We start from the raw sequence: 26,633 nt of genomic DNA, 5'->3' as shown, positions 1-26,633 counted from the left end.
CAGAGGGTTTTACAGAGCAGGTTAGAAAATCCCCATCCCTGGGGGCCCAGTGAGGAGTTTGTGCTCCCAGAGCCCTCAGGGGTGCCCGATACTCTTTGTGGCACCACACTTGTGCTATTTACCTGGTACCCATCCCAAAGAGGTGAAGGGAGAGCGCTGGGAGAGCATCCCCCAGAGCTTTGTGAGGGGCAGCCCCAGCTGCTCCCTGCATCCACTGCAGCCCCTGGGCATGGCTGGGACATGGGGCCTGGCACTGCTCACCTTCAGGCCATAAAACCACTCTCCTGCCCTTGCTGTGCCCTCCGAGGTGCTCTCCCTGTTTTCCACCTCCCCTGGGATGGGGCAGGCTGGGAAGCAGGTGGGAAATGCAGGAAGGGAGGGAGTGTGTGCAGGGGAGTGTCCTTTGGAGTGTCCTGGATGTGGTGGGGAGCGTGGCAGACAGGCTCCTCAGCCTGGGGGAACACAGCCAGTAATCCCAGATTATCCCAATTTGAAAAACAAAAAAACGAGAAGAGAAAGAGAGAAAAGCTGTCTTTTCCCTTCCTGCAGCTGGGTTTGAAATCCCCTTTCCTTCCCACTGAGTGATGGAGCAGACCCTTGCAGGGTGCTCCAGGAGGAGGGGCCCCCACGCTCCCCCGCAGCCTCTCTCACATGCTCAGATGTTTGCCTGCTCCAAAATCCGTTTGCTCTGTAAATAAACTTGCTTCCCTCAGTGCCAGAAGCCTCCCCTTGGGCAGGCAGTGCTGGGAGGAGCCTCTCCAGACCTTTCCCTGTGTTTTACCCTGGCACCGAGGCTGAAGCAGGCACGGTGCAGGTGCCAGGGCGGGCACTGGGTGCTGGTGCCAGCCCCAGCCCCCTCTGGGGTTTCATGGCTGGAACCCAAGTGGGGCAGGTGCCAGCTCCTTTCTGTGGTTAAGTGGAGATTTTTAGCTCACATCACCCCAAGTGCTCTCAGACATCCATTCATTTCCAGGCTGTCCTCACCCTGCAGGGAGCAGGGAGCAGCTCTGGTGGCCTTGGTGGTGCTTTGGGATCCTGAGGGCTCCAGGGCCCTTGGGGGGACAGGGTGAGCAGCAGCTGTGAGGCTGGCCCTGTGTGCTGCTGTCCCAGGTGTCCTGTGCTGATCCCCAGGCCACCACTGGATGTCACTTTTAGGGCACCAAGGGCAGGAATTGCCCCAGCCGTGGCTGTGCAGTGGCTGTGCTGTGCCCTGAGCATCTGCTCACTGGGAAGGGATGAGGCTCTTCCCAAGCAGCTCCAGCTGTGCCACAGCTGGGACACCAGCAGGGGTGTGGTGGGGCTGTGGGGCTGCTCCAGTGACCAGTGCCAGGCTGAGTGGGTGAAAAGGTGCCCAGCACACCCTGCCAGTGCCTGGAGCTCAGTGGGAAGAGGGGCTGGAGCAGGGCTGGGAGCATTGGGGTGGATCACTGGGTGACACAGGGGGGATGCTGCTGTCCTCAGTGCCTGCTCCCCTGGTCTCAGTTGTTTCTCTGCTCTCCTGTGTGCAGTATGAGGTGTCTGGAGAGGAGCACCTCTACTCTGACTTCCCCGAGATCGATCTGTCCCAGCTGGACGCCGGCGACCTGGACTCTGCTGGCTGCTTCAGCGAGCTGCACTGGGACAGGGAGCACTCGGAGACCGACTCCAGCCAGTACAGCACCGACGACTCCGAGCTCTTCCAGGTACCCCATCCATCCCCCCTGCGTGCAGGCAGGGGGACAGAGAGGCTGGGAGCAGGGAGCACAGAGCTCTCCAGTACTCCAGGATGGAGGCACAGGGAAAGGGAGGCTGGGAAGAGGGAACACACAGGACTATTAATATCTCCTCCCCAGCTGATTACTGCTCCATTAATTTGTGCACCAGCTCTAAATGGGGCAAGCAGAGTAAGGCTAATGAGGAGGAGGAGGAGGAGGCTGCTGAGGCAGCCCTCCTGTGCTGGATTATTCACTGGAATCGCAGCCGGGGTGCAGCGTGTCCTGTTCCATTCCTGGAATGCCAGGGCGGCAGTGCGGGGGTCTCAGCACTGGAAAGTTCCTTCCCAGGAGCTGGAAGCAGCCCCTTCACCCTGTTCCTTTAGGATCCAGCCCCTTCACCCTGTCCCTTTAGGAATCAGCCCCTTCACCCTGTTCCTTTAGGATCCAGCCCCTTCACCCTGTTCCTTTAGGATCCAGCCCCTTCACCCTGTTCCTTTAGGAATCAGCCCCTTCACCCTGTTCCTTTAGGAATCAGCCCCTCCACCCTGTTCCCTCACAGGAACCAGCCCCTTGCTCTGTTCTCCCAGCTCTGGCAGCCCCTCTGTCTCTGGGGTCCCAGTGTTCCTCTCCTCAGCCCTGGGCTGGGATGGATCTGTGGCTGTGTCAGCACAGTGCAGAGCTGGGGCAGGGAATGTTCCTGGGGCAGGGGATGTTCCTGGGCACAGAGGATGCTCTTGGGGCAGGGATGCTCCTGGGGCAGGGATGTTCCTGGGCACAGGGGATGCTCCTGGGGCAGGGGATGCTCCTGGCACAGGCAGGACTGCTCCATGTCCCTCTGCTCCTGGAGCTGTGAGGACAGGGCAGGGCTGTCTGACAGCACAGCCAGGTTGGAAGCAGGGAGATGCAGAGGGGACTGGGCACAGAGCAGGCCGGGCAGCCCCTCACCCTGCCCAAGCTCATGCCATGCCCTGCATGTGCCTGTCCTTGGGGTTGGGGTCTCTGTGCCCTCCTGACCTTTACCCCCTTGCACAAGGAGGTTGTGTCCCCCTGGTACCAGCTAATCACCAAGCCTGGGTCACATTTTGGGAGGAGGAAGATTTCTATTTAAACAAGGAGATGAAAAAAAAGCCTCAATATTTTCTAACCTGCCCATGAAATAACAACCCTCTGGCTTTTGTGCTGGGCTGATGCTGTGCTTGAAAATGGTCCAGTCCAGCTGAGGGACCTTCATCACGAGATGCATATTTTCCGTGAACTTCCTGGGGAAAAGATAAACAGAAAAGAAATGCAAAAGCCAGGCCGATGAGGAGCAGTGGAGTATGATGAAATGTATCCCACTGAACTTGTGTGCACAGCAATCTCGTGCCAATAACAGGAGGAAAAGAAACTGAGCCAAAAATGGAGCATCCTGCTGCCTTTCCCTGGAGCCTGCTCTAGTAACTGCGAGCAAGGTTAGGGCATGGAACAAAAGATGTTTAATTTTCAAACAAGAGGAGAGAAGCACAGGAGGCTGTGAGCCTCACTTTACCCCCGTGCTAATTTTATCCCTGATGGTAGCCTGCCTCTCCCTGGACATGGTTTACATTCAGATTGTGATGGAGGAGGACCAAAACGAAGGAACTGCTGGCTCACTCCAGCCATTCCTCAGCTTTGCATCCTCTCCTGGGCTTCAGCACTGTATTGCCAGACTGGAAGGGAGCTCGTGGGGCTGGGTGGGACTGGGAGGGCCCTGGGAATGCTGGAGGTGCATCAGCAAAGCCAAAGCACAGTGGAAGGAGGGACCCAAGCCAGGCTGGAGCAGTGGGCAAGGGGGAGGCGGAGCAGCTCCTGTCCAGGAATGAGATGGGCCTTGCACTACAGCTCCCCTGACACAGTTTTGGGTGAACAGCATGATCTGGGGGTGCTGATGGGAGACTGGGGAGTGACTGGGGCTGTGCTCTGGATAGATCTCTGACAGAGCACTGGGTGCAGCGGTGTGGGAGGGCTGAGAGCCCCTGAGCAGCTGGAGGTGCCTGTGTTTGGGGGCTCTCAGTGAGCACAAAGCTCAGCGTGGTTCTTGTCACAAGCTGTGGCAGCAGGCCAGTGGTGCAGCTTCCCCTGTGCCCTCCTGGGAGGCTGTGCCCTCTTGTCCACTGGGCAGCGCTGGCTGAGCTCACAGCTCCTGCACTTGCAGAGTCAGGAGGATTTGGGCCAGGAGCCTTTTCCTGACAGATCCTTCATCTGCTGCTGTTTGCCTCGTGGTGGGGTGGAGGGGCTGTGGGCAGAGAAGATGCTCTGGTTCGTTCTTTTCCTGCTGGGCTGCAGGTGGACAGACTGACACTGCTATTCCAGGTCTCACAGTGGGGTCACTGGGCAGTGTGGGAGCTGGTGTGGCTCTGCTGGTCCCTGTCCCCCGTCCAGCATCCTGGGAACCCTGTGCCCAGCCTAACCCCCGCTTTTCTTCTCTGCTGCTCCTTTCAGATAATAGACAGCGAGAACGAAGCGCTGCTGGCAGCCCTGACCGAGACTCTGGATGATATTCAGGGAGATGACATGGGCCTGGCTGCCTTCAGAACTATGGAAGAGGGGGACACGCTCAGCCCTGCCACCACCTCACCTGCCCCCTCCCCCAAACCCACCGCCCCGGTCACGGGGGGCCCCCCGGCCCCCGAGGGTGATGAGCTGTCTCTAGTAAGAACCCACTTCCTACTGTTTAAGGTGGATTTGGATGAGCCCCAGATAAGCCGGCTGCATGGGTATGATAGGAAGCCAAGGTCTGAATTTTTTCATTCTAGGCTTAAAACTCTCTTTAACCGTCAATACCAAAGCATATACTTGTATTGTATACGTATACATGTTCTGCATCATTGCTGTCACCTCCATCACCATCCTCACGGGAACCAGCTGTGTGTATACAAACCTATCTCTGGGCGGGGTGGGGGCGGGTGCCAGAGGGCTGGGGGCTGCTTTGGCACACCCACACCTGCTTTTAACCCCCCTGCAGGTGTGGGGCTGCCCGGGGCTCTCCCTGGCTCGTCCCAGCCCCGTGCCCGTGGGCAGTGGTGGCTTTTCCCCCGGCTCTGCCCTGGGCTGAGCTCCCTGCTGTCACAAGAGGGGCTTGTCTGAGTGTCAGCCCCTGCCCTCGGCTGTCAGTGGGAGGGTTTGACCCTCCCTGTGCCTTCCACCGGAGCCCCTCAGGGGCTGCGTGGCCTCCAGTCCCCCCAGATTTGGTGGCTGGAGCATCCCCCTTGGTTCCCTGCAATACTGGGGCTCCAGCCCCGCTCCCCTCCCCGCACCGGGAGCGTTTCCTGCCGTGCCCGGGGGTTCCCTGGCACAGGACACCCAGCCTGCCGCTCACGGCACCCCCCGAGCCCCCAGCCCGCTCCCGGGCTGTCCCCACGTCCCAGCCAAGGGGAGCAGTGACATCCAGTGGTGACAGCGTGCATCTCCACCGCGCCCGCCCCGCAGGGGTATATATCACACATGAGCTGTATGTGTATATATAGGATGTATACGTTGCAGGGGCGGGGGGGAACGGGAGCTGGGCGCTTCCACCCGCAGGAGCCTCTCTCCTAAAGCCTCGGGTGCCCCGGCTGGCATTTCCTGGCCGACCCTGACCCGGGCACCCCTTTTCTATCAGCCCCAAGCCCCAGACCTGTCTCTCCTGCAGCCCCCGGTGCCTACGCAGTCGTCTTGCTGTTGAGCTGTCGCCTCCGGTTATAGCGCCACACGGGCACAATCTCAGTTGTTGTTGCTGGGTGTGGGGTCTGGGGTTTTTTTCCCTCCCCCTGACCAAAATTGGGGTTCAGTAGAAGGATAACGTGCTGGCCCTGCCATCAGAAGGGATGGGTGAGCTGGGGAAAGCCCCGCTGCAGCGCCCATGGGTGTGACACGGTGCTGGGGGAGATCCTGACAGATCCCACAGGGATTCGCATCTCCAAAGAGCCTTGAGAGCTCGTTAATGAGTCGAGGCCCTGTCTGGATGTTTTGGCTAAATGAGCCTCACAAGGGGACTCGGCGAGCTGTCCAAACCCATCACTCACACCAGTGTAAAGCCTCTGTCACCTCAGGGCAGAGCTGATGGAGTGAGAAGTTGGGATGCCCGCAGCAGCTCCTGTGTGTCTGACCCGAGTGGGGCTGTCTCTGGGAAGTGAATTCCCTCCTGCACACTGCCCCAGCCTGCCTGGGATCCCTGGGCCGAATGCTGTGGGGACACCCTGACACAGCCAGGCACCTGCCCCACGGCCACGTGGGGTGGGAGCTGCTAACCCTAACCCTCCCTGCCTGATGTTTTTTTGCCCCATTTTCGGGTGGGATGCTCGGGGATGGGTGTGCTCACACATGAGCCAAGGGGTGTTTTCTCCTGCCCTCGCTGCGATGCCGACTCCTTTTCTTGCCCCTTCTCTCTGCAGCTGAAGAAGCTGCTCCTGTCTCCGTCCCCTCCGAGCTGCGAGGCCCAGCGGGACGGGAGCGCCCGGCGCCCGGGGACCCCAAAGTCCCGGCCCCCACGGCCCTGCACTAAGGTACTGCCTGAGCCCCTGCAGCACACACACCTCCTGATGGCCCCAAGGATGGTGCTGGGGACTGTGAGCAGCCTCTGGGCTGGGCAGGGCGTTGGGAACAGGCAGGGACTGTCACCACAGTGCTCCCATCCCTGTCTGATGCAGTCTGGGCTCTGCAAAACTTTAGACTCTGTGCTGTGCTAAGAAGCACTTTGATCTCACTTGAACTCCGAGGGGTTTGGCCTCTCCCAACTTCCCTGAGCACCCCTTTGTGAAAGCCCCATGTGTTCCATGCCTGGTCACCCCTTGCCCCCATCCCTGCTGACTCTCAGCCCAAGCCAAGGCCTTTGGCCAGGAGTCTCTGCCTGTCGTACTGCAGAGCCCACCCCAACGCTTGAGCTGATCTGAAACCCGGCAGAAGGTGCCATGAGAGATTTTTCTGCTTTGTTAATGGTAATTGTGCAGTGCATTAGGCCTGGCCAATTAGATTGTGTGGGAAGAGCAGCAGATCCCTCCAGGGGAGCAGGAGCATCCCTGCCTGCACTCGGGGCAGCACTCGGGGCACGGGGCTGACCCCAGGGAGGTCGGGGTGCTGGTGAGCCACAGCTGCGGGGTGTGAGGGTGTGGGGGGCTCTGTCAGCCTCCTCTCAGTGGCTGTGGGGCTCAGGGCTGATTTTCTCCTTTCTCCTCTCTCCTCTCGGAAGGTGGAGGGTCCCCGGGACAGGAGGGCGAGCGTCCCGCAGGCACAGAGCCGCAGCTGCACGGAGCTGCACCGGCACCTCACCTCCAGCACCTCCTGCCCGCAGACCAAAGCCCCCCAGGCGCCCGAGGAGTGCCCCGGCAGCGGCCACCACCCGTCCCCAGGAGACTGCGCCCAGCACGAGGACGACAGCGACTCCAGCGAGGACTCGCTGAGCTCCGGCGACTCGGCGGCCGCGCTGTCCTCGGCGGAGGAGGGCCCGGGCCCCCAGTTCTCCTGCGAGGGGGAGCTGCACTCGGTGCTGGAGCTGATCCGCTACATGCACACCTACTGCCTGCCGCCCCGCAAGCTGCCCGCCCGCGACCCCGCCGAGGGCCGGCCCCAGCCCTGCGGCAGCCCCTACAAGAGAGCCAAACCGGACTGTGCCCCCGGGCAGGGCCGGCCGGGCTGCGCCTGGCAGGCGGCTGGCAGCTGCAAGAAGCCCGGAGCGTCCTTCTCCATCCTGAAGGAGCTGCTGGCGCGGGACCTGCTGTGCGATGTGAGCAAGCCATACCGCCTGGGCAAGCCCGTGTACGCCGCCCTGGCACGGCCGCCCGGCTCCTGCTCCCCCGTGCCGCCCGACGGGGAGGATGCCGGCGGGACTTGCACGCCCCGAGGCAGAGCAGAGAGGGGCGAGCCCCGGCAGAGCCCCGAGGCGGAGGCGCCCCGGGAGCTGGGGGCCCTCGAGGACGATGCCGGGAGGCAGGAGGGGAAGGCGCCCCGCAAGCAGGACAGCGCTGTGTACGCCGTGCGCCGCTCCAAGAGACTCAACCCCGAGCTCGGGCACTGGCTCTCCTTCCTCGAGGAGCCCCACGCCGAGCCCTCCGTGCCCCTGGGCTGCAGGGAGGCCGCACCGTGCCTGCTGCTGGAGGGGTTCTCTGCCGAGGAGCCGGCGGCCGAAGTGGAGGTGGGGGGCACGGCCCCGTCAGCAGAGCCCCAGCCCCTCTGCCTGGGCTCCCCGGGGGATGGAGAGGTGGCCACGGAGAGCCGGCGCTGTGCCCTCCTGGAGCAGACAGGTGAGGGCCTGGCCACTGTCACTCTGCTCGGTGTGCCCGTGCTGCCCGTGCCATCCCTGCCATGCGTGAGTGATGCTGCCCGGGTGCTGGGCACTCAGCTGGCAGGAGAGCTGTGAGCAGCCCCCCGTGCTGCCTGGCTGTGGGGTCCCATGCGTGGGCAGCTGGGGGTCTGTTCACTTTTGGGGTGCTTTTTCAATCCATGGGCATCCTCTGCCTCAGTTTCTCCATGGTTATAATGAGGTGGAGGAGTTGGTGTGACCATAACCCAGCAGGGACCAGGTTGCCCCATCCCTCCAGGTTTTTCCTTGTGAGATCTCCCTGGGTCTGGGCTCTGGGGTTCAGCAGCAGTGGTACCCCAAAACCCCAGCAAGTTGCAAGTGCAGGAGTGGCTCAGCCCTGCCAGTCCCTCTCAGGTGGGCAAAGCCCTCAGTGGGCACTGCAGGGGTACAGCCCCACTGGTAACCTGCTTCTCTCCTGCCTTTCAGAAACACCCAGGTGTCTCACGCTGTCCTTGGCACAAACGTAAGTGCAGGTGGGGCTGGATGAACCGTTCTGGGGCTGGGAACTGCCTGGGGTTGTGTGGCTGGGCAGGGCCCCTGCAGGCAGCACAGGGAGCTGTGTTTGCAGAGCACAGGGTGCGAGGAGCTGGGACAGTCCCATGCCCAGGGCAGGGCGTTTTGTGTGTGCCCTGGAGCTGCTCACCCCACTGCCCTTGTGGGGTAACTCTGTCAGGCACCAGCCAAAGTGGGAGGGTTCACTTGTGGGAAGTCTTTTCTCAGCTTGCTTTTGGGCTTTGGGGCTGTGTTCACCTAAACACTTTCCTGGTTTTCTGCTCTTCTCCAGTGACCCAACCTTTGGGAAGAGAAACTTTGAGCCAATGCTGACCGTGGAGCTGTGTGGGACAGCAGGTAGGACATGCTTTGAAATCTTTAGTTTTGTAAAAATGTACTCTAGGAGAGAGCTCATTCACCCTAAATTCAGACTGGAGTCATCATTCCAGCCTACCCAGCCAAGGGGGCACCTTCATCCCCTTCACAGTGCAGACACAGGAGCCTGCTGTGCGCTGCCACATCCGAGCACCAGCAGCAGCTCGGGGGAATGCCTTCGGGGTGGGAGGAGACGTTCAGGGGGGCCCTGCATGAGCCAGGAGGGAAGGGAGAGTCCTCTGCTCCCTGCTGGGATCAAGGCATCCTTCTTGTTCCCCCAGGTGCCCCTGGACGAGGCTGTGGGGGCAGCCAGGACTGGGGTGGGGCAGGGCAGGCCAGGGAGGGCAGAGCTGACTCCTGCCCTTTGTTTGGGGGCTCCAGGTCTCACACCGCCCACCACTCCGCCATACAAACCCGCCGAGGAGGACCTGTACAAGCCAGACATCCCCCAGGAGGCCGGGAAGGAGGAGGGGATGGCCCCCAGCCCCGGGGACGCGGCAGCCTCGCGGAAAGCGCCCAGGAAGCACCCGGAGAGGACGGAGCTGTTCGCCCACCTGAGCCGGGCGCGGGCGCTGCCCGAGCAGCAGGGCGTGCTCAAGCGGCCCTTCTCCCGCTCCTTCGGGGACCACGACTACTGCCAGGTGCTGAAACCCGAGCCTGCCCTGCAGAGGAAGGTGCTCAAGTCGTGGGAGCCCCCGAGCCAGCTGGAGACGGAGCACAAGAGGAGGGTCCCGGCCGCCCACTACCAGGGGCTGGAGCTCGGCAAGGACACGGGCGCCGAGATGCTCTGGAAGGACGGCGTCAAGCAGCTGAGAGACCAGGAGATCCGAGCCAGCTTAACAAAGCACTTTGGCTTTCTGGACAGTGCCCTCGATGACGAGGACATGGTCTTCTGCAAGACCCCCGAGTACGACACCGTCTTTGAGGACAGCTGCAGTGAGAGCGGCTCCCCCGTGGAGGAGGATGAGGAGGAAGAGGAGGAGGAGGAGGAGGAGCACGGCGACACCAAGCTGTGCCTGAGGAGAAGCGCCCTTTCCAGGGGCAGTTTGCATTACTGCTCCCGGAGCAGGTCCAGCTCGGGCTCCTCGTGCTGCCGGTCACGGTCACCTGCCAGCAGACGCACCTTCAGGTACGGGCACACGGGGACGTTGGCACTGGTTGTGTCCCCTGAGTTTTCATTGTGGTGCAGGGCACCCCCAGTGCTCTCTGCTCCGCTGGCACAAGTAGTAAAGGTGCTAATTAATGAAAGAAAAAGTGTGAAAGTAATTGGTGCTGCGAGTAGTAAAGATGCTAATTAATGAAAGAAAAACGATGAAAATAATTGGTACTGCATCAGCCACTGCTGCAAGTGTCAGCCATGGCCTGAGGAAGCCGTGGAGGACTGAAGCAGCCAGGGGGTTCCATGGGTGGCAGGGCATGGGCAGGACCCAGGCCTGGGAAGGGGCAGGTGCTGCCTGGGGACACCCTGGCATCGATGAGAAAAAGCTTTGCAGTGTCCTTTCCAGTGAGCCCAGACCCCAGTCTCTCCTTGGCTCCCAGTGCCCCCGCTCCTGTGGGTGTCTCAGCTTCTCACTGATGTTTGAAGCTTTCCCAGCAGCTCCCCCAGCCCCGGGCTGAGCTCCTGTCCCTCCCTGCAGGTGTGAGAACGGCGAGCAGTGTCAGGGCGGCAGCGGGCAGCGGGGCCAGCTGAAGAAGAGACGGGAAAAGGCCATCGTAAGTGAGGGGACACAGCAAGGCCAGCCCTCGGCTCATCTCCTGCTCCCAAAAGCAGCAGTGGAGCCCATTAGCCCTGGCTTCAGCATCCCTTGGTGCGAGGCCAGTGTTAAACAAGGACAGGGGCTGGTGGGGGGAGGAAAACCCAACGTGCAGCAGGAGCCGCCAGCGATTGGCAACACACGGAGTCCTTGGCACAGGGATGCCCAGAGCCTCCTACGCTGGTGCCTCAGTGCACTTGGCACTGGCAGTTTGTGGGGTGAACTGGGGAATCCCTGATGGCACAGATATGGCCCTGCTGCATCCTCGTGCACCAGGAACCTGTGGGCACATGGAGGGAGCTGGGAGAGGAGTGGGCACGTGGGAGAGTAAATTGGTGCTCCCTACTGCTGTGCACACACTCACACTCACACGTGCTGCTTTGGCACTTCTTCCTGCAATGCAATTGGATTTTGCCACTGGCAATTCTTGGGACTGTATCCCACATTTGCCAGGAGAAGTTGCAAGAATGAAGGAGAATATAAAAGAAAAAAGGGGGCAGTGGCTGCTCCAGCTTGGTTATGGCTGTCCTGGGGGTGACACTGTGACCTGGCTCCAGATCCTGGAGATGTCAGGCTGTGTCCATGGCAGAGTTTCCCAGTGCTGGCTGCAGGGCCTCCTCCACAGCCCATCAGCAGCACAGAGGTGCAGGCTCCAAGCCTGAAAGCTTTTGGTTGCTTTGGCAGGGGGAAGGCCGGGTGGTGTACATCAGAAACCTCTCCAGCAGCATGAGCTCCAGCGAGCTGAAGAAACGCTTTGAGGTGTTTGGTGAAATCGTGGAGTGTCAGGTCCTGACCAGGACTAACAGGTGGGTGGGCAGTGAGCTGTGGCCCTGGGCTCCAGCAGCCACAAGCAGCTCCTCTCCTCAAACCCCACAGCACCGCCAGGCAGTGCCACACCAATCCCCTGGGTCAGCCGAGCCCTCGGTCTCGGTGCTTTTGTCAAGGAGATTCAGTGTGCCCAGAGCTCCAAGGGCATCTGTGGGATGGAGGAGTGGAAGAATGATGGGCCAGGGGTGTAGTGCTGCATCACAAGGGCTGTGGCGCTCATCACATCCTGAATTCTCTCTCTGGTTGCTCAGGGGGGAGAAGTACGGCTTCATCACATACCGCTACTCCGAGCACGCCGCCTTATCGCTGAAGAACGGCCCCTCGCTGAGGAAGAGGAACGAGCCTTCCTTCCAGCTCAGCTCTGGTGGCCTGGGGCGCTTCTTCTGGACCAGATACGCTGACCTGGGTGAGGAAGCAGCAGCTGCTTTGTCTCTTTTATCAGCACAGAGCTGTTAGAGCACAGTGCACCGCGGAGCCCTGGTCACGCAGGGATCCCCAACGCCTGCAGAGCCTGCAGGAGAAGCCCACTGCCTTTCCTATGGCTCATGGCTCACACAGGTGGATTGGGGAACTGGGGAGAAGGAAGGAAACTGGTGTGAGGCCTCAGGGTGTGCTGGCTGCAAAATGGAGCATCACAGCCCGGGGTGCTGGGTCTCAGCTGAGCGCAGCCCATCCTGTGTCTGCTGAGTTTCTGCACAGTGCTGGAGGCTTTCCAGCAGAAAACTCCCTTTCCAGGCATTAGAGAAGGCAGTCAGCAACATTTCATTAGCCCAAGAGGTGATGTGGGTGGTTTGCTGCTCTGCAGGACAGATTCACCAGGCTGCACATGCACTCTGGAGCCAAAGTGACAGCACTGAAATGTGCTGTGCTCGCATTAATCCTTTCAGTGCTTCAGCAAGGTCTCAGTGACTGTGTCACCAGGGCTGCAGCCTGAGCTGAGGGCCAGGAGCCAAACCCTGTGCTAGTCTTGCAAGAGAAATGTGTCCCAGGCTTTGCCCAGCCCTCCTTGCTTCAGGTGTTTCACCAGCACTGCATGTTTATTTCTGTACCCTCCGCAGAGGCTGAAGGGTTTGATGAGTGAAAGACTGAGGTCCAGAAAATAAAGCCCCAAGTCTTGACTTACCTCCAGATGCCCCATCTGATTCAAGTACTCCCTGGTTTTTTTATCACCTTGCAGTATCTGCTCTGCTTACAGCAGCCATCCCTTGACTTTGATTGTGGGCACAAGTGTCCAATTTTCATCTAAATAAATCCCAGAGCCTCCCATTTTGGACACAGAGAAATTAGGAACCAGATAGCACCCTGTGAGGAAGATGGTGACCATGCAGTGCTGTGGGGAGGGGGGCCAGAGCTGTCCCCCTGCCTAAGAGAAGCCCCCTGAGTGCTCCTCACCTGACTTCTGCAGAGCCACCAGGGTTGGTCACCCCCTTCCTGCACAGCCCAGCTCATTCCTAAAATCCTGCTCATCCTGCTACAGGGTGAGAAGGCGAGCCCCCAGGCAGAGGGGAAATGCAACCACACCAATCAAAAATACACACCCAAACTGTTAAGATGCTGTGAAATTCGGCAGCCTTGGTTCTGCTGTGTGCTGAATTCCCTGGGCTTTCCAGGGGCACTCTGTGTTCAGCTCCTGGCAGTGGAGCAGGCAGGCTCTGCCACCAGCACGGCTCCCATGGCATGGCCCTGTGTCAGCCCTTCCAAATTCAGCTGCACACAGGAGATTTTTTCACCCTGGCAGTGAATGCCAGTGGTGTGTGCCCTGGCCTGGCTGCAGCCCCTCTCTTTTCACTGTCACCATCACCGCTGTGCCCAGCCTGGCTGTGCAGTAGCAGGGCAGTGAGCAGTGCCCTGCTGTGCCTCAGTTTCCCTCCCCACGAGGCAGACAGGGCGCTGATCCCCCTCCCTGACCCGGCTGTCCTCTGTCCCTGCCATCCCCAGATTGCGGCACGGACGAGTCGTCCCCAGCTCCGGTGAAAAGCAAGTACGAGACCATGGATTTCGACAGCTTGCTGCAGGAGGCCCAGCTCAGCCTGCATCGGTAACAGCCTTAACCTTGGAGGAATACCTCAATACCTCAGTCAAGGCACTTCCAATATGTTTACGTTTTCAAAGAAATTATTCAGTCTATGGCAAGCGAGAGAGCGAGAGAGAGCGAGAGCACGCCCGCGAGAGAGAGACTGCTGTCCCCTGATCGATGTTTACATTGAACAAAGCTGCTTCTGTCTGTGAGTCCCCATGGTGTTGATGTCTCACTGCCACACGTTAGTCCCCCCTCTGCTTCTGACTGGTTGTTTTAGGGTGAGCCTAGGAGCCCCCCGGCCCCTCTTCCCCCTCCCAGCCCTCCCCATGCTCCCGCCGTGGAGTTGCAGCTGTGTTCACCATAACATTTTTTTGTCCGTAGTGTGTGATGATGAAATTGTTCATTGTGAATAGAATCAGGATTATAAACTAATTTTTAATAGAAGAAGAGAAGAAAAAAAAAAAGTATATACTTAAAAAAATGTATTTATGGCTCAGATGTACTGTAATTCAGATTTATTGTACCGCTTCCTTGATTTTTAACTATGCACTGTAATGAGGCACTTGCCACTCAGCAAATGGGGGGTCAGAGCAGTCACAGAGCTGACATTCCCCTGCCTCCCTTGCTGGCAAACCGGAGTGCTCGGTGCTTGCCCCGGGGTCACCCACTTTGCTGTCAAAGCCATTCTTCGTGCTGGCGTGGCCCGAGCCCCCAGCATCACCCCCATGCTGAGCTGGGTGCTGGTGGGTGATGGATGCAGCTTTGCAGGCTGCAGAGGCTGGGAGAGGGATGCAGGGCCTGCAGCCAGCGCTGCTGCTGCCTCCGCTGCCTTTGGAGCCAGGAGAGAGGGGCTGGGGGGCTGCAGCCAGCTGGGCACATGGGTCCTGCTGGCACAGCCTGGGGCATGGATGTCTCCGGGCCATGTGGAGGAGCTGGCTCCTCTCCAGCTCCTTGGTTGGCTGCGAGACTGGCCAGGCCCTGTGGCTTGATGCACACTTGCTTCCACACCCTGCAAAGCAAGCGGGGCAAGAAGACCTGTGTGTGCTTCCCACTGGGCAGCCAGCCCCAAATCCAGCCCAAAGTAAGGCCAGCCCCAAGTGCAGAGAGGTGGGGCGGGCACAGCACCCACACTGAGCACCCACACTGAGCACCCCCCAGCCCCCTGCCCCGTAGCTGATAAGCCATACACGTCCCAGCACCCACCCGCACCCCGGATCCGTGCAGCGCCCCGGGGCACGCCTCTGCCTCTGGCCAAGGGCCCTCGGCGCTGGATTGAAGTGTAAAATGAACTTGTGGACTCGCCCTCCACGTGTGGGTGTGGTGGGAAGGGGACACAGCCCCCCCCCAGCCGGAGCAAAGCCCACCACCAGCCGGCCAGAGGCGCTGTTTTCCCAAGGGAGCGGGAACCTTGCCGCTCCTCAAGCCATCACCACCTTCTCCTTTTATTTTTGAGCCCCAGAGACCACTAGGGATTCAGCCATCCTCTGTAGATAGAATATTATAGCCTTAACTCTGCCAATAGATAGATTAGAGTCTCCTGGGGTCTCCCCTCCCCACGGCGTGGGGGTTTCACCCCCGGTTCCCTGGGTATGTTCCGTCCTGCAGGGAGAGCGACCAAAGCCTGGGAAGTGGCACAGGATGCGAGGCCCGGAGCCGGAGCCGTGCCAGGGTGGGCCCTGGAGCGCAGCTGGGCTCTGGCAGGAGCAGGAATGCCGGCAGCGCCGACACCAGCACAGTTCCCTGGCTGTTCCCTCGGGAGAGCCGTGGTTCTGACAACACCAGCCCGGCAGCGCCAGGGCCCGGGGCCACCGCGGGGTCCCCACGCTGCCACCGGTGACCATCGCTGCCAGGGAACAGCCCTCGTGCCATTCCAGCCTCAGCAGTGAAATCTGGCGCCTCTCCCACCCCCAGATCCCCCGTTCTCATCCCACCTTAACGACCACGAGCAGCTCTGGCCAAGACTGAGCATCTGCTATTGGCAATTGCCTCATTGTAGCTTTGCCTTTTTCTGTCCTAGTATTTCCTCACGATGATGATGTTTACATGTGATTGCTATAGAGCTTATGTAGAATGTATATAGCGACACATTTAGGGTGGGTAGTACTGTCCTGTGCTGTGCTGATGTTTTTCAGAAAACGATCAATCCAAAAGAAAAAAAAACAACAAAAAAAAAAAAAAAAAAAAGAAAGAAAGAAAAAAAGAAGAGCAAATAAGTGGAATTCTTCCATCTCCCACTCAGCTGGGGGCACCCGTGGCTGGGCCCCGCTGGGGATGCATCAAGGGTGGTGGAGGGGAAGGGTTAGTGCAGAGCTGGGGGGCTCCAGCCCACCCAGGGGATCGCTCAGTCACTTCCCAAGCACTGGTTTTCCCCAGCCCCAGCATTTCCCGGTGTTTTCCTGTGGCTGGGTGCCCTGGGTCGGCCCCAGCCCAGCTGCTGGGTCCTGAGGCCGGTGCTGGGGAAGGGAAGGGCTGGTCCTGCACAGAGCTCATCAGTACTGCAGCCCTACGGTAGGAAGAGATGCAATAAGTGGTCTTTGTGGTGCCTGAAGCCTATAAGTGGGGTTGGGTTTTCTTTTTTTATTTTCTTTTTTTTTTTTTGTTTGGATTTTTTACTTTTTTTCATTCACTTGGGATGGTTTGTTTTCCCTCCTCCCCCAAAAAATTTTATTTTCCAGACTTATGCACTATGCTTAGAGCCCCTTGGGCTGTGTGCTGCCTGCCCCTGGGGCTTCCCCCACCTCTTAGAACTGGGTGAAAACTAAATTTCCACTTGATTTTTTTTTTTTTAATTTTGTGGGTTTTTTTTTTTTTTTTGCTCTAAAGGTGTCTTTAGCTCACAGTGCTCAAGTCTGCAGGAAGGTGGGTCGGGCACAGGGGCAGGTGAGAGCTCCCTCCTGAGCTGCCTAAGGTTTGGACGCTGACAGGGAAATGGGGCAGGAGCAAAGCAATGCCCAGGCACTGCTGCCAGGGAAGCCAGAGGTGCCCAGAGCTTTGCAGGAGCTGCCAGGGACTGGGGATCCCCCCTTTCCCAAGGATTGCCTTCCCATCCCAGCCTGTGGGACCCTCACACCCCAGCCCCCTGCAAGGGCAGGAGAAACTGGGAGCAAAAGGGTTGATTCTGGTAGGCAATAAGTCAGGAGGAGATTTATTTTTTTAAAGCTGTGTGAGTATAGAACGCCCCCCGGCCGTTTCCTGCAGGTGCTGTGGGCAAATGCTGAATGTGTGGAGAGTTTCTGATAAAATGCCCCTTTGCTTGTTTTGCACAGGTTTGCCCCAGGAAAACTCCTTGTTCAGGGGGGACAGCAGGTTTCTGGCTGGAATCCAGCGTGCCCCTGAGGCTCCGCAGGGAGGAGCAAACGTTTCTGAGTGTGTGGGCTGAATGCAGAGGACAATCCCAGGTTTTAGGTTGGATGCTGCCCCAAAGCAAAGGTTTCTCTCATTTCCTCAGCACATCTTTCAGGAAGCAGCAGCTCAGTCCCCTTGTTGCAGTCCTGGGTCTGATCTCAGCTCTGCGCCGTGCAAAATCGGTTTTGCAATTGCAGATCAACACGGTTTTCTCCTCTTTTTGGGGATTTTTTTTCTTTCTGGCGGTCTGCTGAGTCCTGAGGTCCTGGTGTTGGAGCTGAACTCAACACCTGTTCTGTTCTAAGTCCATCCCTGACAATCTCAAGCAATACAGAGCCAAATGCAGCCTTGGGGTTTCATTTAGGGGTTTCATTCCTCTTCCCTCGCCCTCCCCGGGGCCAGGGGCAGCAGCAGGAGCTGGGGAGGGAATGTGTGAGTGCATGTGAGAAAGAGAGAGAACGGTTCCATTGATGCATTTCTTCAGAAAGGTGTAAGAATTTCACCTAAAAAGGGGCACATCTGCTTTGTTATTTATATAAAAAAGCTAAATTCTGTGTTTTTCTTCTTTTTTTTTAAATGTAAAAGGACACTGCTCATAATTATTAGGGGCCAATTCTGCCTCTGTTGCTCATGCTGAGCAAGTACTACTTAATTCTGCAATTTTCTACTTGCAGAGTAAGTAAAAGCAGAATTGATCCCTCTGTGATTAAGAATCAAGTTTTTAGTATTTTTTTTTAATTGGTAGTGGTTTTTTTATATTTCACTTAATTTTTCCCCCAGTTCCGTTCTGTTGTGTCCTTATTTATGTAATATACTTTAACCTTAAGAGATGGCATGGATTCTTATGCCTTTCCTTTATTATTATTGTTATTATTTTTAAAAAAGAAAAGAGATTTATTTCTAGTGTGATTTAACTGTCTACCTTCTAAAATGAGAGAACGTTTTCTTGTATTTTTACATTGTCAGATTCTATAGTTTCATAGATAATTTAACCAAATCGCTCAATGTATTCTCTATATCTATCCAGTGGGTATAAAAGTTCTATTTTAAATTGTGTAAATACTTCAGAACTGGCTTCTTTTTCCAGACTCCCCTGCCGTGGAGTTTCTTGTTTACATCAAAAAGACTGTAGAATCTCTACGCTCATGTACTGTAAATAGTGAAGTGATCTGCCTATAAATAAACGATAACATATATACTATAAAGTGGAAACAACAAAAAAAGGAACCAGTTTGTGCTGCTATACTTTGGTTTTTAGTGCAAATCTGCTCGGGGTGAGGTGTTTTCCTGTGCCAGGGCCAAGGGGGTGGCAGAGCCTGCCAGCTGCCAGGGATGCAGCTCCTGCCTGGGAACATCGCTGTCTCTTGCTATTTTAAGTGTGCCTGCTCCCAGTTTAAGTCATGCAGGAAAAACCTGGGCTCTGCACTTTGAGTGGTGCCACTGCCACAGGGCCCTTCCTGAAGGAACTCCACAAATGGAGAGGGTGAAAAACGCAGCTGAACACGCTCCTCAGAATTTCTGGAGTGGAGAAAGAGAGCAGGAGAAAATGTGGACAAGACTGCAGGTGGTGATGCAGCAGCCGTGCAGCTGAGGCTGGCAGCTGGAGAGCCCCTGGAGCCAGGAGAGCAGCCCTGGGAGCCAGAGTGCTCCCCCAGGGGCAGGGCTGTGTCCTGCTGTCCTGGTGTCCTGCTCTCCTGCTGTCCTGGTATCCTGCTGTCCTGGTGTCCTGCTGTCCTGCTGTCCTGGTGTCCTGGTCCCCTGCTGTCCTGGTCCCCGGGGCAGTCCAGGCTCTGGGAGGGATGTTTGGAAGGCAGGGACAGACCCAGCACGGGCACAGCTCCCCCGGGCACACGGGAGCCCTGTGCCAGCCATGCCCTGTGAGGGCTCACCAGGCTGGAGGGGTGGCACTGGTTTTATCCAGAGCATGGGTCAGTGAAGCTGCTGGGCTGGGGGATCCCAGCAGCCCCAAAGGAGCAGCTCTGCGAGGTGCTGAGCTGTGCCAGCTGCTGGTGTTTGCTGGCTGGCACCGATTCAGGCAGCAGCTCTGCACCTGCCTGTCTGTGGGAGCCCAGTGTGGCTCCCCCAGGCTGGGCACAGAGCTGGAACCTGCCTCCCAGCCCAAAGCCACCCCCCATCCCTGCCACTGCTGCAGCCAGACTGCAGATCCATGGGAAGCCCATTCCCTGCTGCTTTCCACAGCCAGCAGCCTTCAAGGCCACCAAAGAGGAATGTTTTTCTGAGCTACATCAGGCAGTGTCATGCCAACAGTGCCCAGACGGGTGAAAACATGAATTTGGAGGGGGGAAATGTGGGAATGCAGCAGGGACAGCCAGTGATGGGGTGCCCGGGGTGGGCACGTGTGGAGCAGAGACACAGCAGTGGGTCCCCAGGAGGGACAGGGGCACACAAGGGAAGGGCCTGCAGGGAGGGACAGAGCCAGGGCTGATGTTTGTCCTCCCAACCTGACCTGTGCCTCCAACACTGCATTCCCAGGCAGCCTCCTGGAAAACAAAGCACTCACCTGTTTATTGAATACAATTGTTTGTTGAGGACAATTCCTGCAGGCAGACCTAGAATCTGCATGAAGGGATGGTGAATGCTGACACCAGTTCATCATTTCCCTTGGTCCCAGCAATTACTTCCAACCATTTGGGATAAATCCCAGCTGGGCTGTTTTTATTTTGGCAGAACGTTGAGATAAAACAACTCCTTTTCACACAGACGCTGGCTCTGTTTTGGAGCAGCTCAGTGGCTGCTGCAGGGCAGGGGGGCAGTGTTATTTCTCTCCCTGCACAGTGTGCCTCGTGGGAGGGGAAAATCAGTCCCTCAGGAGCTTGTGTGAACAGAGACAGCTTTGGTGGTGCCCTGGGCTGGCTGGCACCTGGCAGTGGGGCAGCCCAGCCCAGCTGCTGCTCCTGACCAGTGTGCGGTGCCCACTGTGCGCACTCCATTCCAGTGCCTGCTGAGCTGTGCTGGGCTGCTTTGTGGAGCCTCAGCTCCACCTGTGCCCTCAGCAGTGGCACCTGACACCAAATGCTGCCCTGGGCTCTGCTGGCACGGGAGCTGCCTGACAGGGACCTCAGCTTTGGGCCGCACAAGCTCTGCCCTGGGCTCTGCAGGCTGCACTTCAGGTGAGCCACACAATTGCTCACTCAGGGTTTATCAGTCCCAGCCTCTCGTCCGGCTCCATCCAGGAGTCTTTGCAGAAGGGAACAGCTTTGGCTCCTTTGGTCCTCTCTGCCTGCTGCTCCAGCTGTCCCAGCCTCCCTGCCCACAGGGATTCTTCCCAGCTTTCCTTCCTGCCTCATTTCCTGACCCATCACAGCAGGGCTGGACCTTCTGCCACGCTGCCCTTGAAGTGCCCAAGCTCTCAGCCTCGAGCTGCTGCGAGGAGTTTGACTTGCTGTCGCTGGGAAATTCAGCTCTCTAACGCTGGAATTTCAGTATTAGAAAGTGGCGTTTCTTTATTTCAGCCCCAGGCATGCGGGGCATAACTCCCTATAACACACAGCACACCTGGCTGACCAACGTGCTTTAATCTATGTGGCTTTTACATATCCAATACATTTCCCAAAACTCATACCTGTATGCTAAACACTCCCTGTATTCTCTGCATGTTTAAATCACTTCTCAGAGTTTATTTTCATTGGAGTGGGGTTCTTTTGAGGTTCTTGGCTAGTCGTTTGGGGAACATCCCATTTCTCCAACTATTCTTTTTTGGTCACAGACCTCCAAAAATTTGGAGGTCTTCTTCTCTTTCAATGCATCCCATTGCTCTTGTTATAAATACATATTATATTCTTGGCTTTTCACAAATAGTAAAATAAATGCTCTATCTATAATGTTAAAATAACTTTGCTTTTATTTCTGCTATTAACAAAAAACCTTAAGACATAATAGTAGTGGTAGCTGATATAGTTGTAAGTGAACTGTTTGGTCAGGATAACATCCAGTGAACATGTCATGAGGACACTGATATTGATATGCCAGCTATCAGCATCTGCCATCTGAAGGAAGAATGAACCAAAGCTCAGATGAGAAGTGGTAAGGAGAAGGAGCCAAAACCACAGCCAAGAAACACGCATGCTCTAAAAAGGCAAACCCAAGGAGGGCCCATGCAAAATCGTTCCTGGAATATGTGAACTAGTTTATGGGAAAAGATGGATATGCATAAGGGTCTATGAGAATGCAACAAGCTGATGTCATTGTAAAGGTATTTAAGGTATCCCGAAGGTAAAGGTGTACTCTTCACTGACTGCCAAGACGCACCCGGCCGTAATCTTTGCTTTACTGTCTCAGTCTCCTATTGTCCTTTATTACACTTTTTAAATTTTAAAAGGAGAGTGAAAGGGTTTGTCACACTGTAGTCTGACCAAAATATGAGTACTTACCAGCATAGCTCAAGCTCACAGTCTTTACAGATGAGATAACCGCTTGCACACAGGACAACGCCCTGGCAAGGAAACCGAAAGGAATTAATTGAACACGACTTGTTACTTGTTTTTGTCAACAGCAGGACAGCCACAGCCCCTGCCCACGTGGCCCCGAGAGGCAGGAAGCGGGACAGAGGGGAGGGAAGACCCTGCCTGGTGAAGGGGAGGAGGCAGCAGCCATTAGCCCGCAGGGCAAAGTTCGTTCCTCGTCACTGCCCGCGTTCAGTTTCGTTTCCCAGCTGAGCCCTCCCTGTCCGCCCTGCTCGGAGCTGAAGGCACGGCCCAGGCAAAGGCCATGGCCGGGCTGAAGGAAGAGCTGACCTGTCCCATCTGCCTGGACATCTACAAGGAGCCCACGAGCGCGGGCTGCAGCCACAGCTTCTGCAAGGACTGCATCAAGGAGGCGCTGCGGGCCCAGCCGAGCCCTGCCCGGTGCCCGCTGTGCCACTCGCTCGTCGGGGAGCTGCGGGCCAACTTCCACCTCCGCAACATCGTGCAGAGGTTCCTGGATGCTCCCGCGCAGCAAGAGGAGGAAAAGCAGGAAGCGCAAGGCCAGGAGAAGGGGGAAAGCTCGGGCCAGGCCGGGGAGGCGGTGCTGTGTGACTCCTGCCTCCAGGAGCCGCAGCCCGCAGTGAAGACGTGCCTGAGCTGCGAGGCCTCGCTGTGCCAGGCGCACCTGAGCAGGCACAACAGCCGGCACGGGCAGAAGAGCCACGTGCTGGTGGAGCCCTGCGATGGGCAGCTTTTGGCTGAGAGGAGATGCCCCCAGCACGGCAAACTGCTGGAGTGCTTCTGTGAGAGCGACTCGGAGTGCATCTGCGTCCTGTGCTCCGTCATCTCGCACAAGAACCACAAGATCATCAGCTTGGAGGAGGCTTTCAGCGAAGCGCAGGTAAGAGGCTGCTGGGGCGGGGGCCCTGGCCGCGATTGCACCAGGAAAACCCCAGGGAGCTCCCATGGCACAGGGGCAGCTGCTGAGTTTGAGAGCTCAGAGCCAGCATGGGGCTAAACTGCAGTCCTGGGCTTTTATTCTGAGTTTTGTCCCAGATTCTCTCTGGCTTTGGCCCCTCAGACATAAAACGAGATGTTATAAACGCCTTTTTCCCCTCCTGAGGAAGAGTTTGGCCAGACTGGTGGGCCTGAGTGCTCCTGCAAGGTTTTAGTCCTTGGTGCACCTCCAAGGCAAAGATGAGCCTGAGCTGCACTTATGCAAAGATAATTAATGACAGAGTAAGAGAAAGAAAGGTTCCAACAGGGGAAATAGCTTTGTATGTGGCTAGTGCACGTGAACAGTTTTCAGCTTCAAATTGTCCTTTTTGTGCTTGTAATTGTGGCACTTGTTCAGGGATAAACCTTCCAGTGAACCTTTATCCACTGATTAGTCGTGAGAGCATGCAGTGAGCAGACCTTTTGCAAGTCCAGCTTAACCCCTGTCGATAAAACTGCTGATCTCGTGCATTATGCCAGTCCTCTCCTGATATCTCCTTCCCGTGATATTTGTAGGAATCTTTTCCTGGAATTCTGAAAACACTGAAGAACCATGAAGCTGCCGTGGATAAAGTCATAACAAAATTGCTGAAACAAATGGAGGGACTAAAGGTTTGTTTCAAGGTCCCATATCACCTTGGTGTGGTTGCTTGCTGGTAAATAAGGAGATAAAGTTTTCTTTTGTCCTTCCCAGATCATGGATTCTGAACCTTTTTTAGTTCCTGGGTGGTTTTCATGTATTTTTGAGATTTCTTCTTTGGGAAAGGGTGATGCAGAATTTTCTTATCAGTGTGGGAGGTCCATTCTTAGTTAAGCTTGAAGGTCTGTGCCTCCTGATGAGTGGCTGGTGTGTGGCTTTTTTATTTTTCCAACCTTCAACGTTTAGTTACTTTTTCAATCCCAGAAAAAAGATTTTTTTTTTCTAAGTAAAAGCTAATGTGGAAATGTCCCTTACAAATTTGAAATTGTTTTCTTGATAGAGTGATGAGAGCCAGCGGAGGGTACGGCTGGAGAGCCTGTTCAAGGAGATGCATAAAGAGCTAGAGAAGAAAAAAGGGGAGGTCCTGAAAGTTCTAAATGACTATGAGGAGGAACAACTTTCTAAGATTCAGACAGAGGTGAATAATCACAAGAGGATGAAGGATTCGGCCAGCCAGGATATTCAGGAGCTGCAGGCTCTGAGGAGTCAGAAGGACACACTTCTTTTCACCAAGGTACCTCTCAGCATCCCCCTTCCCACACACACAGCTCCAGGGCTGGCCTGTGCCTGCACTGTGCTGATTCTGCTTTCCAAATGTGTTTACAGGCTTTTTCAGCGATCAGAGGCAGGTAAGCTGCTCCTGAGGTTTAATATCCTTATTGCCAATGTGGACAAGGGACAGAGCTCTCAGTGACAGGAGGGGACAGCCAGGGGGAGTCGGGCTGTGCTCCAGGGAACAGGGACAGGAGCAGAGGGAACGGCCTCAGGATGGGCCAGGGCAGTCAGGGTGGGCACAGCAGGAATTTCCCCATGGAAAGGGGGCTCAGGGCAGGCTCAGGGTGGGCACAGCAGGAATTTCCCCATGGAAAGGGGGCTCAGGCACTGGAACTGCCCAGGGAGGGTTGGATCCCCATCCCTGGAGTGCCCAAGGAAGGGCTGGAGGTGGCACTGGGGGCTCTGGGCTGGTGACAAGATTGGGGATGGGGCACAGCTGGGACTTGATGGCCTTGGAGGTCTTCTCCTACCCTCTGTGATTCTGTGGTTCTGTGATTCCTTCTGTGTGTTTTAGGAAATGCCAGCCACTTCCTAAAAGGGAAGTTGTGCCAAAGCCACCCATTACTGTGGATAAATCATCAACCGATAATATTCTGAGACTTTTCCAGCAATTCATCTCAAACATGGAGGTCTCCTTTAAGCACCCATCACATTGGGGATATGGAGCACAGCCTACTGGTAAGAGCTCATTTTGCTATGTCAAAAGTAAATGGGGAAGTCAATAAAACATCTTTAAGAAAGGACTATAATGAGGCACCAAGTACACTGGGTACCTCTAGAAATGCTAATTCCTTGCACCTGTGCTTATTTGCACATGTGTGTGCAGCAAAGGGAGCTGGTCCTGCCATTCAGGGCTTTGGGGCATGCCTTGAATGCGCCTTGCTAAACCAGGCTATGGATGGAGAGGTTGGGAATTCCCAGGAGTTTTCTGGGAGGATTAAGAGAAGATAATAGCAATACCTCTGTGGCATCTCTCTGATTCAGTGGGATATTGAGAACTCATCCCAGCAGAGGCAGGGTCAGACATAAATAACCTCCTCTTCCTGTGTAAATATTTCTACTCCTTTGCAATGCTTTGCAAGCTTAGCCCACAGTCCCAGAGCTGTGCACAGTGGACACGTGTCTGACTGAATTGGTGAAATTAGGGATCCCTAGGTACTGCTCTGTGGGTGTTGCTTCAGCCCTTGCTGGCAGCGGGCCTCGGGTCAGGACAGAGGCAGACTCCAAATGTCCACAATGATCTGGTAATCAATGCATTTTTTCTCTTTAGGTCCCTTCTCATTTAGTGGTGGTACAACATCCTCTGGATTCTCATTTGGATCTGCCACTCATTTTTCTTACAAGTAGCCTAACGAAACACAAATTCACTGGCCATCATAATGATAACAATCATAGAAAGCAGGAAGAGAGAGAGAAAACCCGACCAAAACTATCAATGCACAGCGTGATTGCTCCCCCATCACCTGCTCTCTGATGTCCAGCCACTGTTCCCAAGCAGCAATTGGCTCCTTGTGGACATCTGCCCCCAGTTCCTACACTGGGCATGGTGTTCTGTGGTGTGGAATATGCCCTTGGCCAGTTTGGGTCACCAGCCCCAGCTATGCTCCTTCCCAGCTTTTTGTGCACCTCCTCGCTGGCAGAGCATGAGGCACAGAAAGCTCCTTGGCTCAGGTCTAGCACTGCTCAGCCACAGCCAAACCATCTTTCTGTTACCAACATTATTCCCTACTGTACCAGCTGATGAGAAGAGAATGAATTCTCAGGAATGAAGTTCTCATAATTAGAATGAATCCCAACCCAAACCAGGACAGGACTCCAATACACACAGTGCCATCCCAGAGCTGCTGGGAGGAGGATACCAGCAATGAGAGCTGCTGGAAGCTTGGAATTGTTTGTGCCTGGCTTGAATGCTGCCTCTGTGTGTTCCTTAGGTCGAAGATATTAATGGTAGAAGAAACACTGTCTTTTCATGACATGTCTGTCAAGGCTGGACATCCTGCTAAGAACTTCGGGCTTATAGAGACTGGAACCATCCATTTCCAGTATCCCATCCATGATGCCATCAGTGTGATGAAGCTCCTGTTAGTAATGTGGTTACAAGGTGTTTTGTTTTTTCAGGCCTAGAAATTGTGAGCCTTGCACAGAGGCTATGCCAAGCTGGATTGTGGGCTGCTATGAGGGGGTGTATCACAGCACCCCACCTCTTCCTGCAAGAGCTTCTCTTATTTATTCTGTTAATCATAATGGAAATACCATTAAGTTGGGCATTTTTGCTTAGCTGTTTTAAATACTGTGTTAGGTTCTTGTTAATAAAGTCATGTTATTAGTTTGTTAAACGTGATGGCAATTTGTTTCATCTAAAAGTTGACAGCACAACATTAACTGCTACAGCACTAGCAGTTCTGATCTTTGATCTAAGGCGGCAGCTTTTGCCTCTGCCGCCTCTTTCCATCCTGCACATCCAGTGCAGACGCAAAGCTGCCCTGGGAGGTGAGGAGAGACCGTGCAGCGTTCCCTGCTGGAGACTGAGGGGAAACTTCCCGAAGTGGCTGCCACAGCGTAGGGAAGGGTGGAGCCGGCAGAGGGAACATTTCTCTGCCTGGCCTGGGGCGGAGGAAGGGGCTGGAGGGGGCGGGCTGGCAAGACCCTGGGCCGGCTGCCTGCACCAGGTTTTAGTCTCGGTTCTGTGCTCCTGCTGCAGCCATGGCCCAAGCTCGGCAGGGATGTGGAGGGGCTGGCATCCTGGAGGCCGAGCTCACCTGCCCCATCTGCCTGGAGCTGTACCGGGAGCCGATGGTGCTGAGCTGCGGCCACAACTTCTGCCGGCTGTGCATTGAGGAGGCGCTGTATTCCCAGGCCCTCTGGACTTGCCCCACATGCATGGCCGACCTGGGTGTCACCTTGGAGCTACACAACTTCAAGCTGCGCAACATCGTGGAGGCATTTAAGGCCATCACTTCCAAAGCTCGACGAGGAAGCCTCCAGTAGGACGAAGGCGCCGAGAAGGGGAAGATGGACGTGGTTGCCTGTGAGCAGTGCCTGGATGAGCCCCAGCCGGCCATGAAAACCTGCCTGATTTGCGAGGCGTCCCTGTGCCAGGCCCACCTGAGCAACCACAACGCCAGGGCTTTCCATCAGGAACACATCCTGGTGGA

At 56.2% G+C, this 26,633-nt stretch overlaps 2 protein-coding genes across 2 annotated transcripts in view; both read left to right on the top strand.

Annotated features, from left to right (window-relative positions):
• PPARGC1B (PPARG coactivator 1 beta) overlaps positions 1–18,020 on the top strand; it is a 46,991-nt gene extending 28,971 nt beyond the window's left edge. Inside the window, exons 2-12 of the mRNA XM_064724904.1 lie at positions 1,509–1,682; positions 4,155–4,364; positions 6,086–6,196; positions 6,880–7,930; positions 8,416–8,452; positions 8,774–8,838; positions 9,238–9,985; positions 10,494–10,569; positions 11,295–11,416; positions 11,690–11,844; positions 13,377–18,020. Coding sequence (XP_064580974.1) covers positions 1,509–1,682; positions 4,155–4,364; positions 6,086–6,196; positions 6,880–7,930; positions 8,416–8,452; positions 8,774–8,838; positions 9,238–9,985; positions 10,494–10,569; positions 11,295–11,416; positions 11,690–11,844; positions 13,377–13,480 — 2,853 coding nt within the window. The 3' untranslated portion in view covers positions 13,481–18,020. The remainder of the gene's footprint in view (positions 1–1,508; positions 1,683–4,154; positions 4,365–6,085; positions 6,197–6,879; positions 7,931–8,415; positions 8,453–8,773; positions 8,839–9,237; positions 9,986–10,493; positions 10,570–11,294; positions 11,417–11,689; positions 11,845–13,376) is intronic.
• A 3,191-nt stretch (positions 18,021–21,211) lies between these two features.
• On the top strand, positions 21,212–25,814 carry LOC135453802 (E3 ubiquitin/ISG15 ligase TRIM25-like). Its single transcript, XM_064725187.1, has 6 exons — positions 21,212–22,128; positions 22,740–22,835; positions 23,204–23,437; positions 23,530–23,552; positions 23,993–24,156; positions 24,749–25,814. Exons 1-6 carry the CDS (start codon positions 21,532–21,534, stop codon positions 24,823–24,825), a joined length of 1,191 nt encoding a protein of 396 aa, XP_064581257.1. The 5' UTR covers positions 21,212–21,531; the 3' UTR covers positions 24,826–25,814.
• Positions 25,815–26,633: the final 819 nt, after the last annotated feature.

Source organism: Zonotrichia leucophrys, chromosome 13 (assembly GCF_028769735.1).
Source record: "Zonotrichia leucophrys gambelii isolate GWCS_2022_RI chromosome 13, RI_Zleu_2.0, whole genome shotgun sequence".
NCBI lineage: Eukaryota > Metazoa > Chordata > Aves > Passeriformes > Passerellidae > Zonotrichia > Zonotrichia leucophrys.
The sequence above is the reverse complement of the archived record's forward strand: the minus strand, read 5'-3'. Positions and strand labels throughout refer to the sequence as shown.

Coding starts and splice junctions, on each gene's coding strand:
- LOC135453802 (XM_064725187.1), top strand. CDS start 21,532: ATGGCCGGGCTGAAGGAAGAGCTGACCTGTCCCATCTGCCTGGACATC. Junction 22,836..23,203: donor AACAAATGGAGGGACTAAAG/GTTTGTTTCAAG, acceptor TTTTCTTGATAG/AGTGATGAGAGCCAGCGGAG. Junction 24,157..24,748: donor ATATGGAGCACAGCCTACTG/GTAAGAGCTCAT, acceptor TTTTCTCTTTAG/GTCCCTTCTCATTTAGTGGT.